This window comes from Gossypium arboreum, chromosome 9 (genome assembly GCF_025698485.1).
Source record: "Gossypium arboreum isolate Shixiya-1 chromosome 9, ASM2569848v2, whole genome shotgun sequence".
Classification (NCBI taxonomy): domain Eukaryota; kingdom Viridiplantae; phylum Streptophyta; class Magnoliopsida; order Malvales; family Malvaceae; genus Gossypium; species Gossypium arboreum.
In genome coordinates, this window is record NC_069078.1 from 69,947,183 (window position 1) to 69,966,409 (window position 19,227).

At 29.7% G+C, this 19,227-nt stretch overlaps 1 protein-coding gene across 2 annotated transcripts; it reads right to left on the reverse strand.

Annotated features, from left to right (window-relative positions):
• Positions 1-5,016: 5,016 nt before the first annotated feature.
• On the reverse strand, positions 5,017-10,747 carry LOC108454925 (transcription factor TGA9-like). 2 transcript variants are annotated; one of them, XM_017753559.2, is made up of 13 exons: positions 10,273-10,747; positions 10,009-10,174; positions 9,829-9,920; positions 9,426-9,505; positions 9,205-9,339; positions 8,276-8,314; positions 8,116-8,175; positions 7,920-7,997; positions 7,780-7,828; positions 6,912-7,183; positions 6,551-6,772; positions 5,859-6,001; positions 5,017-5,458 (listed from the first exon to the last, which is right to left on the reverse strand). In XM_017753559.2, the coding sequence occupies exons 2-13, from the start codon at positions 10,131-10,133 to the stop codon at positions 5,371-5,373; spliced, it is 1,383 nt and encodes a 460-aa protein (XP_017609048.1). In that variant the 5' UTR covers positions 10,134-10,174; positions 10,273-10,747; the 3' UTR covers positions 5,017-5,370. The 2 variants fall into 2 exon arrangements, with proteins under 2 accessions (XP_017609048.1, XP_017609047.1); XM_017753558.2 differs by having other exon boundaries at positions 9,127-9,339.
• Between the last annotated feature and the right edge of the window lie 8,480 nt (positions 10,748-19,227).

Sequence of the window (19,227 nt, forward strand, 5' to 3'; positions counted from 1 at the left end):
TGGATTTAAATTAGGACTTGAAATTATTTATCTTATTTCACTTAATACATGTAATTTCACTATAAAATAAACAAATTTAAATTTCAAAATATCATTTTATTTAATTCCAAATTTTATATTTAATATTCTTAAAAATAAAATAATAACCATTTTTCACACTTTTATGTTATTTACTTTTAATATCATATTATTCTTCTTCTTTTATTAACTCATAAAATTCCTTCTTTTTTTAATTATTCAAAATGACTTAATTCTTTAATATATTGTTTGTAATACATTGAATGAATAAAATTTATAGAAAATAATTAAGACACATTAACAAAACCAAACATTGACTACTACCAATTTAATCAATAGTTATGAAAGATAATATAAATGTGATTATCTAAAATATATTCCTCTTCCTTTTGTTTTTCTTTTTTAATGCAAGATAATTTTGGTGAATGCCAAATCAGCCCAATTAAATCAATGGAATTTATCTATGAAATACTTCAACCTCTTTTGAAAAGCTACAAAACTTATCACTATTATTAAATTTTAATTAAAATATTATGACTATAATTTTGTTACATTTTTTATCTAATTTAAATCAATTTCTTACCATATTTTAGTATTTATTTGGTAGTCCCATCCATATTCAACAAAACTTGGAATAAATTTTTATTCAAATTTAATTATAAAAAATATATTATTTTAATATTCTCTATTTTATGGTTTATTTTAAGATCCTTAATTGATCCTCTTAATAATGTAGTCTTTAAAATTCAAACTTTGTATTTCTCATTACAAATATAATTTACTTTACTACTCCACTCAATACTTTATTAATTGACAAAAAACAATTCTATCCTAAATATAATATTATTATATGTATAAATAATTCATATATTCTTAAAAAAAGAACAGATTTATTCATATTCATATACTCTAATTCTGTATATATTATTAATCAACAACAGAATTAATTGATTCTAGGTCTAATTATGCCTTCGGTCATCTACTCTTTCAAAATTTTGAAAATTAGTCCTTTTACTTGTTTGAAAATTAAAATTCATTTAACAACATTGTTATTAACTTTTGCTAAATTTAAATGGGTTATCCATTAAACTTTATTTTCTTAACTCTAACATTTGAATATTAAAATATCACAATATTGTTGACGGTTCATCTAGAGGTTGAGAGCCGTATAGGTGGATGATGGTTGAAGATGTTGACGGGTATGGAAGCTTGTGATGGTCTTCCAAGAGGAAAGGAGCTCTCTTCTTTCTTATTATGCTAGTGTTGAGAGAACAGCCCTCTCTCATTTGGATCAAAAGGGTAGCTTATATAGCCCCGAGTTTTGTGGGATAAGTGTGGGGCACATAAGGTTACATGTAGATTGTGTACAGTTCACATGTTTGTAGTTATACAATGCTTGGCGAGATCCTATGCGAGGTTAACATAGCGAGATCTCTATGTGGTGGAGATAAACAACACATATTCCAATGTAATGTAAATTCATTAATAGTATTATTATCAATTAGACTTTAATTTTCACCTCTATCAAGAGAATGAAAAATAAAAAAGAAATTTTAAAAGTTTAAAGAGTACAGGGACTGAAGGTAGAATAAACCTTTTTTTTTTTTATTTCAACCCCATCATTACTGTTTATATAGAAAAGTAATGTGGAAAGCAGCATTTGGGCTTAGATTCAAGACATCATTTTAAAAGGACGTACGCTATGCATTAAAGTAAATAGGTAGATAAGTTCAACAGCTTATGCACTTAATTATATAATAATCTAAAATATTAAAATAATTAAAAAGCATGCCAATAATGACACACATATACGTAAGATTATATATATATATATATATATATATATATGCATTTACCCACATTTTCACTCGTTACTTTTAATGTTATTTTAAAGATCTAAAAGTTAAGGCTGACTCTTGTTACGTTCTTATGATCATCAACTAAGAAATCAGATAAGGTTTGGGTCACCTATCTGCTACCCAAATAGAGCCCACCAGATGGATACGGGCGAGTCTTATAGTATGAAGCTCGCAAGGGATGTTCGTAAGAGGAGCTCGCGGATCCTGCTTGCTCATGACAGGGGAAGCTTGCGATCTCAACTCGCAGATGCCCAAGGAGTGTCCAACAGGCAGCCTAGAATAATACACGTATTCAGCATGCATAGAGTCTGCTAGGAATGTCAATTCTATGAACAATAGCTATGTGTATAAATATTCTATTGTCCCCTCTAATGAGACACAATGGAAAATTACTCAACAACACTAAAAAGATTATTGATGTTAACTAAAACTATAAACTTCAAAAAAAAATGGAAAACTATAAATAGGTCATTATGCAATGTAAAATAAATCAAAATTAATCCACTTAAAAATTATAAGATTTGCATGGTTTAAAATTAAAATTAATCTAATATGTAAATCTTCTTGTCAATAACATAAGAAAATGATGATTCAAGTCTCGTATTAACACCTCAACGACTAAAGTTCAAACTCTATTGATAAAATTTTTCTTTTCCAATTTATAAAATTTATCTATATCTTCTTATCTTACTTTTAAATAAAGATATACACAAATCGAATCGGATTTAAATCTCGAGCCGGGTGTGCTGGTGTGCATTTACTTTCAAACCATGTTATCTTTTATAAAGTAATGTTTTTGTCTAAGTAAAATATTATAATAAATAAACCTCATTCAATTCCTAAAAATTCAATTTCACATGAATAAAAGCATCTTCATTGGAGTAGCTTTCTCAAGTCTCTCTAAAGCAATGGAATGTTTGTTTAACAAAATGGAAAAAATTTCATTTGCCCCCCCCCCAACATTTTTAAATTATCTTCATATCATTACTTACAAATAATGTAAAATCATATTTAACTCCTCCAAAATTTTTAATTTAGTCTTACTAAAATTTGCAATGTAATGAATTTGGTGACACCTTTAATTATACATTCATCGCTACTTTTAGTTAAATATTGTCTTTATATTTTTAATTAATCAAATAGATATATTTACATTACTTATTTTGTTAGTAATATTTTTCATTCTATGACTAGAATGTTGTGATAATGTTGTAATAAAGCATGTAAAGCATATGTTTAAGTAAATATTGGTTCAATAATTATTTAAAATTTGATTAATATTAATATAAATTGGTTTAGGTAATTTAAATGGATCGTAGTTTATGGTCATGTTATTGTTTATAAATCCATTTAGGAGATATCAGGAGAAGGTCGAGACCCTAATACCTAATCTCTTCAAATATTTCAATTTTTTTTGTATTTTTATGTTTAAATTTTTATTTGATTTAATTTAATTTTTTATTAAATTTTGATCGTCAATATGTTATTTTAGCATGACTGGTTATGTATTTAAAATATTTGAATGGACCAAAATAATCATAATATTCTAGTCAATACGTGTGATTGACAATGGCAAACATTTGATACAATATTGCATGCACCATGCATGCTGTTTCAATTTCTTTATTATATCCATTTCCTATTATCCAAGAAAAAATAAATATGCACCATTCGTATTCTTCACGAATAGGCCAAAAACACAAAATTATATACTAATAATAATAGTAATATTTAATTGTTATATAAAAAATGAAGATTATCATGTGGAATTAAATTAATAAAGTTACAGCATAAAGAGTGGAGAAAGGCATGTATGTTTCACAGCACCTATACGTGAATTTCATGTAAAATGTCCAACTGCCATTATTTAAATTTTTTTCAATGGCTTTATGCCAATACCATTAAAATGGCTACCGCCATTTAAAAGCCATTGCCATTTATTAATTAGTTTCCTTTGTAGATGGCATTATGCCATTTTTCTATCAATGGCAGAATCCATTGACAGGGTGGTGTTTTTCTTTTCTCTTCTTATATTAGAGTATATGGCCAAATTCCATTCCTCAAAATGGGTAGGAAACTTTTTTTTAATAATTTCCTTTTTGATTTTTTTTTTTGTAAGGTAGTTTTATTTTTAATTTTAAATATTTCCAACAAAAACAATATATTTTGTTTTGTTTGATTAAATCGAGATAGATATGATACGTAATATAATTAATATTATTATTATTATTATAAAATTACTTAAAAATGCCCAATGTTATTGGCCACCATTCAATTAACTTAACCCAGAAGTTGCTACATTATTTTAGGGTAAAGGAAACAAATGTCTCCCTGTCTGTCTCATTTTTTTCTCCATTAAAAATAAAACATCTGCCAACCACTTCTATTAAATGTCTATTTTATTTACATTACAAACCTCTTTCTCTTTTTCCCACTGCCAAGTTTATTCAACAATAACACCCATGCATGTCTTTAATTATCTATTATATATGTCTATTTGGTCCTTTCCACCTTTTAGTTTACTGATAATTTTGAAAATAAAAAATAAAGTGCAACCGTTCTTTCCTTCACAACCACTTTGTTTAAATGAAGAGAAACAAAAGAATCCCCACATTTCACTCTTCCTTTCCCACAATTTCTTCTCTATTTTTACATCAATAATGACACCTTTTCTTTTTCTTTTCTTTTTTTTTATGATTCATTAATAAATTGTATAAAATTATATACTTTTGATGATGACATATTCTTAATGTTCTTGCAAGAAGACAAGGGCTTCAGTCTTTGCCTCTATTTCTGTCAACCCTTGTGTGTTTTCTTTCTTCATTTTAGCTTTCTACATCATTGAAGAGGCACCTACTAAAGTCAAGGAGACAAAGTGACTTAATATATTCATCTTATATATGTGTACACATGTATAGATGACTAACGGACAGATACGAGCGATTTCGGGTGAAAGGTTTTGATATACAATAAATTTAGACTCCACGACCCTTCTTAATCTTTAAATGAAAATTTTTTTCATCTTCTTATTTTCAAATTATTTAAATTCAAGTATTTTTAGATTTGAGTCAAATTTGAATTTGGAGTACTCGTTTTTTATAGTCCTTGTAAATTCAATTTAATATATCTATGCAGTGCATTTTTCTAACTTTGATTGTTCATTGCTAATAATTTAATTTCTTTCAAAGAAAGGAGAGAGAGATAGCTAGCTCCCTTGTGCACATTAAAATTGATTTTTTTTTTTCATTTACATGGATAAACTTAATAATAAAAACAAACTAAAAGATTAAAAAAGAAAAAGCAAAAGAAAGCCCTAAGATATCCTCTAACTTAAGTAGGTTGATGAAACCCAATATATATAATAATATATTTTTTGCATGGAAAGCTTTCATCGTGGAAATTACAGGGTTTTGATTGCTTTAACATCATATGAGTAGCTGCCTGCTGGGAATCCCCCCCCCCCTCCCCAACCCTTTTTTCTTTTCTTCTTAAATCAAAAGTTTGAGAAATGATTCTGTGAGGGTTGGACCATTTGCAGCTCTGTTGTTGTTTGGCATGAGTGATCTTCACTCATCATGCTCCTACATCATACAAACTAATTAATAATTACATATAAATTAATATAAACAAATATGTATATAAACTAACAAAAATTGAATTTTATAATTTCTTTTAAAAGTTAATTTCTAGCTGAGCTGATAACTATAAATAATTGTATAGAAAGTTTAGAATTTGTATATATATTAAAATTGTAATATTTGTTTAAAAAGTAGGTAAACCTTGCACGATATGTATATTTATATTTAAATTTTATCATCTACAAACATTTTATTTTTAGGAAAAAAAAATTGAAAAAGGACAAGTACAAGTTCCCAAATTTAAAAGGAAGACTATGACTAATTTGAAAATTATGGTTAATATATGCTTATATTTTCATTAGGGTTTCAATATGTAGTATATAAAGATATTAAGAGATCTTACTCTCGAGGACGAGAGGCCCAAAGAGAACTGAGTGCTCGTAAACGTCCATAATACTCTCCGATCATCAGAAAACACCGTGCTGCTTGTCTCACCGTTAATATCCGAGACAATTGATGAAGGGTTTGCTGTCTTAAATTGTCAGCCTACATCACAAAATACAAGGTTAATTCTACACGTGAATATAGGGATATGAGCTTGGAGTTTGAGGATGTTTAAATCACATGAAAAAGTTTGATATGCATGACTTGGAAATTTCAGAAGATTTGAAAGTTGAAAGTCATGGGAATTTGTCTTAGGATTGGGTCTATTTTCAAAATTTCCAATCATTCATTAAACAAAAGTAAAGAGTCGGCTTTTATTTTTCTTTCAATATAAAATAAATCAATCAAGACTTTCCATTGATTGTTAAAGCTAGGGTTTTTTATTTCAAAAGATGTCATTATCGAGCCACCTTTTGATAGAAACTTTTATAGATAAAAATACCCAATCAAACCCATAGCTTTCAACATTGCCATGGACTTCTTACAGATAAAGCAATATATATATATATATATATCTCCCACATTAAAAATGATTTCTATTGATCAACAAGTTCAACAAATCATTTTCAAGCACCGTAATTTTATCTGACAATGTAACCTAACTGTCAAACTAGCTAATCAGCTTGTGAAGTGATGATAAAATTTAAATACCTGGCGAACGAAGCCTTCAAGATTGGCAAGCTTGCCTAAGGCGACAGCCATTTGTTGCATTCCATCGATGACCGGGCCGCCAGCAATGGTGTCGATGAGAGACTGCTGGAGTTGTTCCAGGCCTTGGGTGAGTGCCTCTTCTGCCTGCTGTGAAGAATGCTGCAGGCTGTAAATCCCCATCACTTGCTGTTCTGTTAATGGGTCTAATTGTGATATTAACATCTGCTCATTCATTAAAAATACACACACATATATATATCAGAACTAGTCATCCATGGGAATATAAACATGGTCTTTTTCCCCTCCTTAGGGCATGCATATTTAGCATACATTGTTAATGTAGTACTGGCTGAGTTCAAACCTTGATGAGGTCGGAGGGTCTGAAACCTCCCATCCAAAGGAAGCAGCGCTCCGCCGGAGTGGTCCACATACCGGTTATAAGGTGAAAAACATCGGCTTTTGCGGCGGCTACCTTCAACCGGAAAATTTCATCGTAATGTGAAATGTAGCTGTCTACGATTATCCGAAGGTCGCTGTCCGAAAGGTGTGCATTTAATCCAGTTCTGAGCTCCGACATGTGCCTCTGATCATCTTCTAACCATCTCGAATATTCCATGTCAAATATTGCAGCCCCTAAATCAAAGAAACACGACAATGGTAATGAAATAACACACACGTGTCTGTATGCATATATATATATATATATATATCCTCCCAATTACTATATGCAGTCCGAAAAGGGGCATGTTTTGTTTTGCTGAAAGTGGAAAAGCTCATAACAATGGCTGAACAAATTCATACATTTACTATGTGTTTGAACTCTAATGTTAGTAAAAGGCCAAACAACCTTTACAATATGTCAGCTTACAAGGGTTACTATTTTCTTTGACATTTTGTAATTGATATAAAGGATAAGTATCATTTAACCAGACTCTGAAGAATTTACAATTTTTATGGTCAAATTTTAGAATATATATCCATCAGAATTGACTAACAGATTCAGTAAATATAATGACTAACTGTCATTTAACAAAGAACAAATTATAAACAAAAGATACATTGTATCCAAGTTTTTGAATTGACTTTAAATTTATATAATATTCAATTTTTTAAAATTTTAAAAACCACACATCACAGAAAATACATTCCCATTTTAATAAAAGTCCTTTTTGGTAAAATAAACAGTGCCAAAAAAAAACACTAATTATTTTTTTTTCCAAGGAACTTACCAGAGCTGATATTCCCAACAGTACCGGCACAACCTCCCAAGAAAAATCCCTATTGTACAAAACTCAAAAGAAATAATAAACAAAAGAAATAGTTTCTTTTTCTGGGAAAAAAATGATTTTTCTGTAAAGGGAAAGAAAACCTGAGATCGTGCTCTCTGAAGATCTTGTTCAAGTTGAGTTAACTTTATTCTACTTGATTCTAGTTGTTGAACATAAGCCTGTTTTAGACATACAAAAAGGAAGAAAAAAATTTTTCAGTTTCTAAGACAGGTAACAAAGCAACTCCATGCAAGTGTTTTGCATGTAATGTTTTTTTTAAAGTATTCATGTAACAACCTTTTTTCTAAGACGACTTTTCCTTGCAGCTTCTCTGTTTTGAGCTAAACGTCTCAGTGTCTGAAAAGAAAAAAACATTTTGAACAGATTTAACTAAAATAAAAGTAAGAGAATAACAAGAAACAAAAAATGGTTTTTTTTTTTTTTTTTGCTTTTGTACCTTAGCATCAAGCTGTTTCTCAGAAGTTGAACCCCTTCTCTGAAACATTATAGAAAAGCGTATGTATTAACAGGTGTATAATAAGAGGAAATAATACTCATTTAATACATAATTATAATAAATGATAAAAAGAAGAAGAAGAAGAAGAAGGAGTGGTTGGTGATTTAAAAGATTCTTATCAAGCACAGACAAGAAGTTGGTCAGGAAAATGAGAGCATTTGGCTGTTTGGTAGGCTATGAAACTAAGAAATAAAAAAATAGAAATAAAATGATTAAGAATGGTCTCACAAAGTTTCTGGGAAGAGTTGGTGATTGCTGAAGGCGATGTGACTCTTGTTCTTGCAACATGTAATCATGAACATGGTAAGGGTAACAAAAATCATCAAAATCCGCCATTATATTTAGGTTTTCTCTCAGGCTTAATGGTTGTAGATCTTTGGGTGTGTGTTTTTTCCTAATTCCAAAACTGATTTCTACAGGAGGTTATATTTATAGGGATTGAGGAAAGTGGGGTCATGGTTTTATAATGAAAAAAAAGGTACTAGAGATTCTTTCTTAGCTTTCCAGTGTGTAATTTGTGTGTTTCTCTCTCTATTTTCATGTCAGACATTCATCAGAAAATCGTTCAGGGATCAGAAAAGAAAAGAGAAAAACTCTGAATTCTTTGATTTTCTGTGGGTTTGTTGGGATCTGTGAATAAAAGATAGGCCCACAGAGAGAAAGGATCAAAATCAATACAGTAATAATAACAAAAAATGATACCAACTTTTTTCCTGAGTTGTTGGGGATATGAGAAGGAAGAGAGAGAGAGAAGTTGGGTTAGGGGGAGAGATTATTAATGATTAAAGGACCTTTTCTTGGGGTGTTTTTGCAGCAGCTGATTGATTATGTGATGTCCCTGTTCTTGAGATATCACTTGCCATATCTACCTGTTGTTGTTGATCCAAAGAAGATGTCTTCTTACTGATGGGTGATTCTGGCTCAACCTGGTTCTCAGTTTTGCTTGAGATTGTATTCACTCCTGATCCTGAATCAGTGCTTTCCCCTCCTGATTTTGAACTTCCCTACATACATAATCCCAAAACATATAATTTGTCAACTCTCTCAAGTACTGGTCAAAGGAGGTGAAAAAAAAGGGTTAAGAAACTACTCTTGGGGTTTGCTGAAATCTCATTGGCCAAGAAGGGAACATCTCCAGGGTAGCTGCTGGTCTGCCTGCTGTGAATAAAGCTGCACAGAATCACCAAAAGCAACATTTTTCAACCATATCCATATATCATATATTCAAACCCATACAGCCTGCCTGCTTCTTCTTTTCTTTTTTTTTTTTTTTACAGTTATGGAGTCAGTAATAAAACTATGCTAAACAGGTCATATTTTCTATGTTTGTATCCTCATGCTATTCAAGTGTCTTGCTTTAGTATGATTACAGTGTTGGAAATAGTAACCCCTACTTTTTCCCTCTCGTTCCTCTCTCTTTCTCTCTCTTTGAGCTAAGCTACGTCGGGACTAAAAAATAAATAAGTTAATAATAGGAGGAGTGAAGGGCATACGTGGTTTAGCTTCATCGTTTCTAATTTTAACTCCTTGCAGCACAATTGCTTCTTCAAGCTCTCCAAAATCAAAAGCAGGCCCTTCTTGATGCCTGTGAGACCAGAATTGGCAGCCCATAGTCCATAAGCAAGAACAAATATAACAGCAAAAAAAAAAAAAAAAAAATTAAAAAGACATACATGAAACTTTGGGGGACATTCATTCCATGAAGAACAGCATAAGGAATATTATGGTGGTGGTGGTGGTGATTGGAAGAAGGTCCCGAGTCTGTCAAACCTGTCTCTCCAACTCTATGGTTCGCCATGCAAGACTTGTTCTTTACACCATTCTCCAAACCAGAAGCAGCTATATGAAAACATGTTGCAGCACAATGAATAAACTCAAATACCTCAGGCTTTAAAAAAAAAAAAAAACCAAAGTTGCCATTGGTTTTGTTTGTTTACCTCAACTTGGTTTATGAGCTTTAAGGAAGACAAAAGAAAATAAGAAAGGAAGGTTTTTCTTTTCTTTTGATGAGAGACAAAAGATGAAAAAAGCTCCAGTATTTGTTTCTCTTATCTCTGCAACTTTTGATCCTTTGATGGGTGTGTGTGGATCTTTTCTTTTGCTTTATTACAACACCTTGTGTTGGAAGAGTTGTAAGAACTTGTATCAGATTTTGGAACTCTTCTTTTTTATCATGGTACTACACAAAATCTTGTCCTTGCAGACCTCAGGGCCTGACCCCTCTGTTATTTTTTTTTCTTTTAGTGTGAGATGGTTTTGAGTTTAAAAACAAATTTCAAATTTCAAATAAAATAAAATAAAAACAATCTAAAAAATTATTGTCTAGAGGAACCCACTAGAATCACTGACTCCTACTCCACTCTCTCTCTTTAACCGCCTGTTCTTTCTCATTGGTCCTTTTTATGGACCTCTTCAGCCCCTGCAAAGTACTCTTAATAATAAATGGATGCATATCATACAATTGGGTTATTTTCACAATATAGCCCCAAACCACTGTTCAGGTTCTAAATTGGTTTCTAAACTTTAACATATTTTAATTGGGTTCTTAAAGTATGGGTATCGTGTCAATTTAGCTCCTTTTGCCAATCTAACCATCAATAAAATGCCAACTCAGATATAACATGAAGTATATTTAAAGCACGTGAATCAAATTCTAGGCATACGTGTACCTACTGTATAGATAGTTTAGATATAATGTGTTAAAAATTAGTCTTCTCAAATTTTATTAATATTTTTTTTTTATTTTTTTCAACATGTTAAATCTAAACTGTTTGTGCAATAATTACACACGTATTTATAATTCGATCAAGGTTAACATTAATGCTTAGATTAACGGCTAAACTGATGGAAAGACTTGAATCATATGCTTTAAGGACTCAAAGAAAATATTATAAAATTTAGGGATGGAATTAAATGGTGAATAATAGATGAATGATTAAGTTGATGTAGAATAATTTATTGATATAGAATGGGAGTTGTTTTATGAAAAACAAATGGATAGCAGCACTTAATTCAAGAATTGAAAATTAGATAACACAAGGTTTTGTTTCATAATAAAAAGGGGAAAAGGAGAAAGGTAATAAAGAAAAAAAAAAAAGTGGGTGGTTTTGTTGATTATTATAGTAATATAGATCTCAAATTGTGAGGTGAGATGTGAGTTTACTTTTCACAAATAATGGCCTTCATTTCTTTAATCTTCTGCCTCATACCATCCCAACTAAAACATTAATAAAATAATGATCAACAAGCCAAAACCCACTTGTATAATTTTTACTCCCTGAGATGGATTTGTTTGGAATTATCCCCTTTTGTTGATAGGTCAACATCCATTTCCCTGTCATCACCTAAACCCCCCATGCCCTCATTTCTTATTCTTTTTCCTTTGTTACGATTTCCTACTTTCAATTATATTTTCACCCTTTATTATTTATAAAATTTTAAAGTTGGGTGCATGATAAAATTATACTTTAATATTAAAAATTTAAAAATAAAAATTTAATTTAATTTTTAAAATTATAAAAACGTAACTCTAAACTGGTAAAAGAATTGCACAGTATAGCTCATGTTTAAGGGCTTAATCCCCTATATTAGGTGAGGTTTCTCTGTTGGCAATGTCCCAAACTTTGTATCTAGACATACAAATCAATGCCTGTTTTATGTATCCTAAAAGCTACCCTAAAATTGCAAAATGTTTAACCCAAATAAAATAAAATAAAGAAAGCTACAGATTTAAATATTAGTATTTTTTTTAAGAAATTAGGTTGTTATATATAAAGCATTTTAGATATCTATGACCAGCATTATTGAGGACATTACTATTTTATTAATGCAAGTTATGATATATTTTAGATAAGAGGAAATGATATGAATATGATTAAAGTATATAAATGTGTCAAAATTTACATACTATTACAATATGAAAGAGGTGCATATGGTGATCTGCTACTTTTATAGGTAAATATGCCAATTATTCCCTTAATGATACCAATTATTGGTCTAAAAAAGAAAGGAGGGTTTGGATGAAATAAAGAAAGAGTTGATGGATTAGTTAAGCATAAATATATTTAATTAAGATGATAATTTTGTTCCCAATGAACCTTACAACATGTTTTTCATAAGGAAGAATTTTGAACAGCCTTTTAGATTCCCCTGGATCTAGGCATTGCCATTGGTTCCTTCAACAAAACTAAACCTCTAGGGATTTTTATTTTTTATTTTTTTACTATATAGAAAAGGGTGATTGGTCCAGATCAAATCCTACCCTCAATTATAGCATTAGTGGATTTTGTATATATAGAAATAGAAGATTAAGTCATTGCTTGTCATTTAAGCATGGAAACTGTATTGCTTATTTAATTTGTATAAGATATAATAATGGCTTTAAACTAAACCCTCAACTTGCTTCAGGCTCTTCGATTGGAATCATTACTTAAAGGAGTTGCTTCACACAGTGTATCTATTATATATATATATATATATATATATATATACTGAAGCTGCCATGCCATGGATGTGTCCAAGAGGTGACAAGTTTTTAGAGCTATGGATGGGATTATCATGATTATGACCTTCCATCACAAGGGAATAATATCATGTTTGCCAATGATTAGCATTGGATTGTAACCTATCACCACTAAATTAAAATAAAAACTTTGGTCATTTATGGCGGAAAGAATATTTTGATTATTTTTATTTCACATAAACTGCTTCAATAATTGTTTTTTTACTTAAAAAAATTGATAAATTAATTTTTATATGTTAGATCAAAAAATAAATTAACATTTTATTAAAAATTTTATCCATTTATGCTAGAACGAAGTACACATCGCACATCACGTGTAACTGTTACGTTATTCTGTCAACCATATTAGTTTTTAGCAAAAAAATCAGTTTTCTCTTTAATTTAATATATAAGAACTATTGTACCTATTTTTTTAGTAAAAAAAACAAAATACAATTTGATTCTTAGTACACAGACCTCGATATTACTTTTACCATGCCAATTGAAAACTTGAAATTATAATGAAAAATTAATTAGTTAATTATTGATAATTAGTTTATAGAATTATATTTAGGAAGTAATATTGAATAACTTTATAGCTTAAATTATGATGTCTTTTCTTTTTTCTAACTGTAATTTAGACAAAGACTTCATTATCTATATAACTAATATGAATAAGGCCTAGCAAGCAGCACCAAATCTAGTTGTTATTACTTCAAAATCTTCTTTTAAATATTTTTTATCATTTAGTTTAAGCTAACAACTTTGTTAATTATTAAAATAGTAATGGGGAAGGAAGCTAATTCTTGGATAAAGGTCCAAAGACAACTAATTTAAATAATCCAAGTATAATTTTTAGAAAGTTTTTCATCTATTTTGAATATATGGTTGATGTATTCACATGGTATAATTTTATACATTATCAATAAATGATTAGACATTCATCTAATCTTATCTAACCTAAATTTAATTATAAATAAATATATTGATATTCATATTAATATAAAATTATATTTTTAAATAGTGGTTTAGATTAATTAAACAGACTACATCGAATAGAGATCAAGACATGATTCAGTTTATTTTGACTCCATCAATAAATATCTCTAATTTTGACATATCATAACAAAGTTTAAAATTTAATTAACCTAATTTCATGAATTTTTCAAAAAATAAGGATGATCCCTCTTAAAATACTGGAAGACATTTTTGAGTTTCAATAGTCATTTGCATGTATAACAACACTTAGACATAAATTGAGATTTGATACCCAAATTAGAATCAACCTAAATAATTATAAAATAAATAAAAAAAAAAAAAAGTGTTTGGAGACAATTCACACGAGGGTATTGAAATTCATTTTAAGAGGCTCAGGTGATTTGAGATAAGAATAGAAAGTTTTGTGATAATGTTGGTAGAGAATTGGGCATAAAAGCAATGTGTTGCGGTGATTTAGTTAATGATGAGAGTTTACAAAGACTAATTTGAGTCCATCAAATGAGTGTCTTATTGAGAAGGACAGGTAAATGAGTGGTGATAAACCCTCTTGCACATATGTCGATTCAATGTGGCTTGGATTATTATCTATATTTGAGATGAGTAGCCTAAAAACAATAATTATATAGTATCCGACGAGATGTTCCACAAAATAATTCATTAAGATTATCTTTTTCATAATCTATTCTTTCTTAAAAATTATTCCTTCACATGAACTATATAGAACAAATTCACAATAAATCTAACACAATATCATTTCAAATAGAAAATTTTCACACGTAAATCTCTAAATTCCTTTTTTTTTAATAAAATTAAAACAAAAATTTAATCCATTTTAAAATTTTGACTTTCCCTGTCTAAACTCATTTTAATGGCCGAAAATAGAAAATGATTAGACGGTCAAATGTAGCTTCCGTTGTCCTAACCCCAACTTTGGTAGTTAAGAATTGGTTGAAACAATTTTCCGAAGGCAGCTATAGAAGGGTCCAGGTTGGTGCTTTAATATTTAATTTTGTATATTTCCATATATTCCTATTTTTTAAATAAATTTATGTAATTGTGAATAATTTAGAAAAAATAATTAATAAATTTATATTATGCTGAAATAAAACCTTTTTCGAAAAATATTTAATAAAAAAAAAATAGGGGAAGAATTTGGTTGGCAGTAAGGGGCCGGGTGTATAAAATTGAACATACTGGTAACAAGTTTGATTTGGTATTTGTGAGTCTAAAAGAAAAACACCTTTTTGTTTTCTTAAAAAATGTAACCATAAATTATGGCATGCCCTAAAATGAACACATGCAAGGATTTCCCTTTCTCCCAACAAAAACAAACACACTGCATGAGACACAGGAAAGTACCTAACTATTATTTCTATCTCCATATACGACGTTATGATTCAATTTTTAAAATATTTTTACTATTACCTCCCTATTCACCATGTCTATATCTTGGATATCACTGTGTTATTATAATAGAAATAATTCTTATCTATTTTATTAATTTTGTATGCATTATGACTCTTTTTTTGGTCATCAAACCTTACCTAAAAATATTTTTTTTTAGTCTTCTGTTTATTTTCATCGCTTTTAGCCTTTAAACTTCTGTTGTTTGTCAAATTCCTCTAAAATAGATGGAAAAGTGAATGTTTGTTAACTTTGCTCGTGTATTCCATGTTAGCAATTAATTAATTTTTTATTTTTTTAATATTTTTTAAAAATATTTTTATAATTTTTAAAAATTTAAAAGTTTAATTAATTGCTAACGTGGCAATCCATCTGTATGCCACTTTAGCAAAGTTATCAATCGTTAATTTTTCTATTCATTTTGTGATGATTTGGCAAACAATGCAAGTTTAAGGGCTAAAAAAGGCGAAAAATTAAATAGATAGCTAATTTTTTTTAAAAAATTAGAAGGCAAAATAAGTCATTATGCCAATTCCGCATTATTCATGCAATAGGTACACATATATTTACACTTTTATCTATAGGGGCATTAAATTGGCAGCTAAGCTAATAAAAATATCTGATATTTTTATATATATATATATATATATATATATATTAATACAACCCATGACAACTAAGTTATGAAATTACGAAATATTCTTTCATAATTAAAACAAATCATATTAATTGAGGGTATTTTAGTCTTTTCATTTAAACAAAAATCAAGAAAAATATGCATATGGTGTAGGAATGGCAATGAAGCGAGGCGAGAGCAGATGTTGCTAAATTCACCACCATTCTATCGTTGGCACCCTCTGCTCCACCATATGCGTCACTCTGCTATAGATGTAAAAAACTTAAAAACCACTACCACCCCATGGATATTGGATGCATCCATCCCCATCTTACACCACCCTTGCTTCACTTCAATTTAACTTTTGGTATTTATTTTTTAATATTTTTAATCTTTTTAAATGCAAGTAAATATTTAAATATATTTCTTCAAAAAAATATTTAAACATAAAACATATATACTTTTTCTATAACACATTATTACATTTTACCATTTCAATAATATTATATATAGAAGGATAAAATCGTAATTTTATATAGTAGAGCAAGGCAGAGTAAACAATTACCATAATTGCTCCATACCCATTTTCTAAAATAAAAATTCATCCCGCCCAACTCCACGTTCACTTTTTAAAAGAAAAGAATCACCCCATTTGAAGCGGATTGATTTGGAACCCATAAGGCGGTTCAAGTTTTGCCATCCCTGAGATGGCGAGACTTAAACTTGCGCCAATTAGAGTAGTAAAACCTTAAATTTACTACTCAATCAAAGGTTTATTTTGATTCGTTTATACATTTTTTAATTTGCAAAATTTATTATTTCTACGAGTTGTATGTTTATACTTACTATTAATAAAGCCCCTGATTGAGTTAGTGTCACAAGTCAATCGAGCACCAACTCAATCAAAAAAATTACAGAAATATCTTTCAGTAATTAAAATAAGTTACATTACTCGAAGGCATTTTAGACTATTCATTTTAACAAAAAACTAATAAAAATATACATGTTGTGTGATTTAAATGTGCATCAAATAGATTAGTAAAATCTTAAATTTACCATTAAACCAAAGCTTCATCTTGACGTATTTCATACATTTTTATTTTAATATGCACAATTTATTATCTCCATCAGTTGCACATCTATACTATTAATAAAGCCCCTAACTAAGTTAATGTCACAAGTCAACTCAATACTAACTCACAATTGATGACAAAACCATAATAAATAATTGTAATGTATTTAGTATTGTTTATTTGATGTTTTATGTGTTTAAATTTCGTTTTACTCATAATTTAATCTAATTTTTTTATTTTAATATTGTACATATGTTATTATAATTAATTAGTTTCAAACCATAGCTTTATTATAGGTTGTTTTTAAACACATATCTATATTTTAAATAAGTGATTTCCACACGCATGTGTGTGATAGACTTTCTAGTGTATATAATATTGATACTTACACTCAATTAATTTGTTTTAAACAATAGTTTGAGCATATTCGATGGAATTAATCCGAAAATCAGTAAAAGAAAACAATTATCAAAATTGGAAAAAAAGGTTTATATCATAATAAATTTAATGACTAAATTATTCAAAAGAAATTTAAAGTTAAAAGAAATCAATTACCATTATAGTTGTGTTTCAACAATATTACATTGAATACCATGTGAAGAAGGAAAGTATTTTCAACAAATTGACATGTTCGTAACCTTACAAGGCAAGGCAGCTATATAAAATTTTATATACATAAATATATAATTAATGAAATAAGTCGAGACATTTAAAGACAAGCTAAGCACTTCCTTACAAAGATCTCACCAAATCTGGCTAGAATTAATAAAGAATCAATAGCCCAACAAAATGGATCACTGTTCAAATGTTGAACCGTATTTTCAACTTAGGAATACCACTATTCAGTAGTCATATGCCTACCATGTACTTCGAATAAAGTCGGCCATGAATCGGACCTTATTCTAGTTGGTTCGTGCAACTACCTAAATTCGGATTTCAGCATCTGCAATTCCTTTCGAGTAAAAGAAAAGTGAGGAAGCAATGGAGTTAGGGAGTTTCCTTCCATTGCAGTATTAAAGAGGCAACCAAAGGTAAAATTTAGCAACAATGCCGCACGCCCCTCATCATAGACCCCATCACTTTCCTCTTCTTAATTCACATTCACGCATGCAGGTGAGTGCATTCCTTACATACCCTGTTGCTGTGAATTTCAACTCAGTATCATTGGACCATCCTGCTCCAAATAAGTAGGCAAACAATAAAAAGATAAAGAACCCCAAGTAAACAACAAAAAAAGCCTAATAGTGTTCATCGTTCAAGAACGCAGGAAACGGAAAGCTCGTGCTGATTTACAACATATTAGTTCTGGGTCCGATCCATGGCCAACTCCTACCCTTATCCTCTAATCAAAAAATAAATAAAGTTGCAGATGAATGTCAGAATAAGTGGCAGGCTGGCTAATAAAAACTATATGATGTATAATAACTTCTAACACTAAGGTGTGAAGATCAATTACGGCAGCTTAGCTTGTGAAGTCAGAAAGCAACTAAGCATTTCTTGAAGTCAGAAAAAATGATGCCAGAGTAGACCTGCTGATGGGTCAGGTTACCCGGCCCGACCCGAAAGCTTGCAGAAATGTAGGAGGGTTTGGGCAAAAATATAGGCCCGAAAAATGGGCTTGGGCAAAAAATAAGGCCCGTTTAAAAAATAGGCCGGGCCTCGGATAAGGTATTTTTGGCCTTACCCGAGGCCCGGCCCGAATTCACTAAATGACAAAAAAATCTACTATTTTTTTTTTGAATATTATTTTCTTGTTGTTTTCTCCCTATTTTGCTACCATATTACTATTAGTTGCTATTATTTTGTTATTATTGTTTGGATATTGTGTAAAACTTATTTTATTATTAATTTTGTTATTATTTTAAAGGCATTTGTTAATTTTGTTATTATTTTAGAGGTATTTGCTTGTTAAGTTGCATCTATCTTAGTGCTATTTAAGTCTACATATTTTTTAAAATTTATTTTTAATTTGTTGAAAAATATTTATTTTGATTTATTTTAATATTTTTGATGTATTATATATATTTAAAATTATATAAAAATAAATACAGATGGGCCGGGTCAGGTCCAGGTTTTAGTATTTTTATTTGGGTCGGGCTCAACTAATAATTTAAGCCTATTTTTTTAGGCCCAGCCCAACCTGAGCCCAATAAATAGGCCTAAATTATTAGTTAAACCCGGCCTGAACCCAACCCGACCCATGAGCACCTCTATGCCAGAGTAATACTATGAAGTCAGAGGGAAGCTATGCTTACCATATTAAAATGGCCAAGGGAACACATCCAACGACAGAGATTGG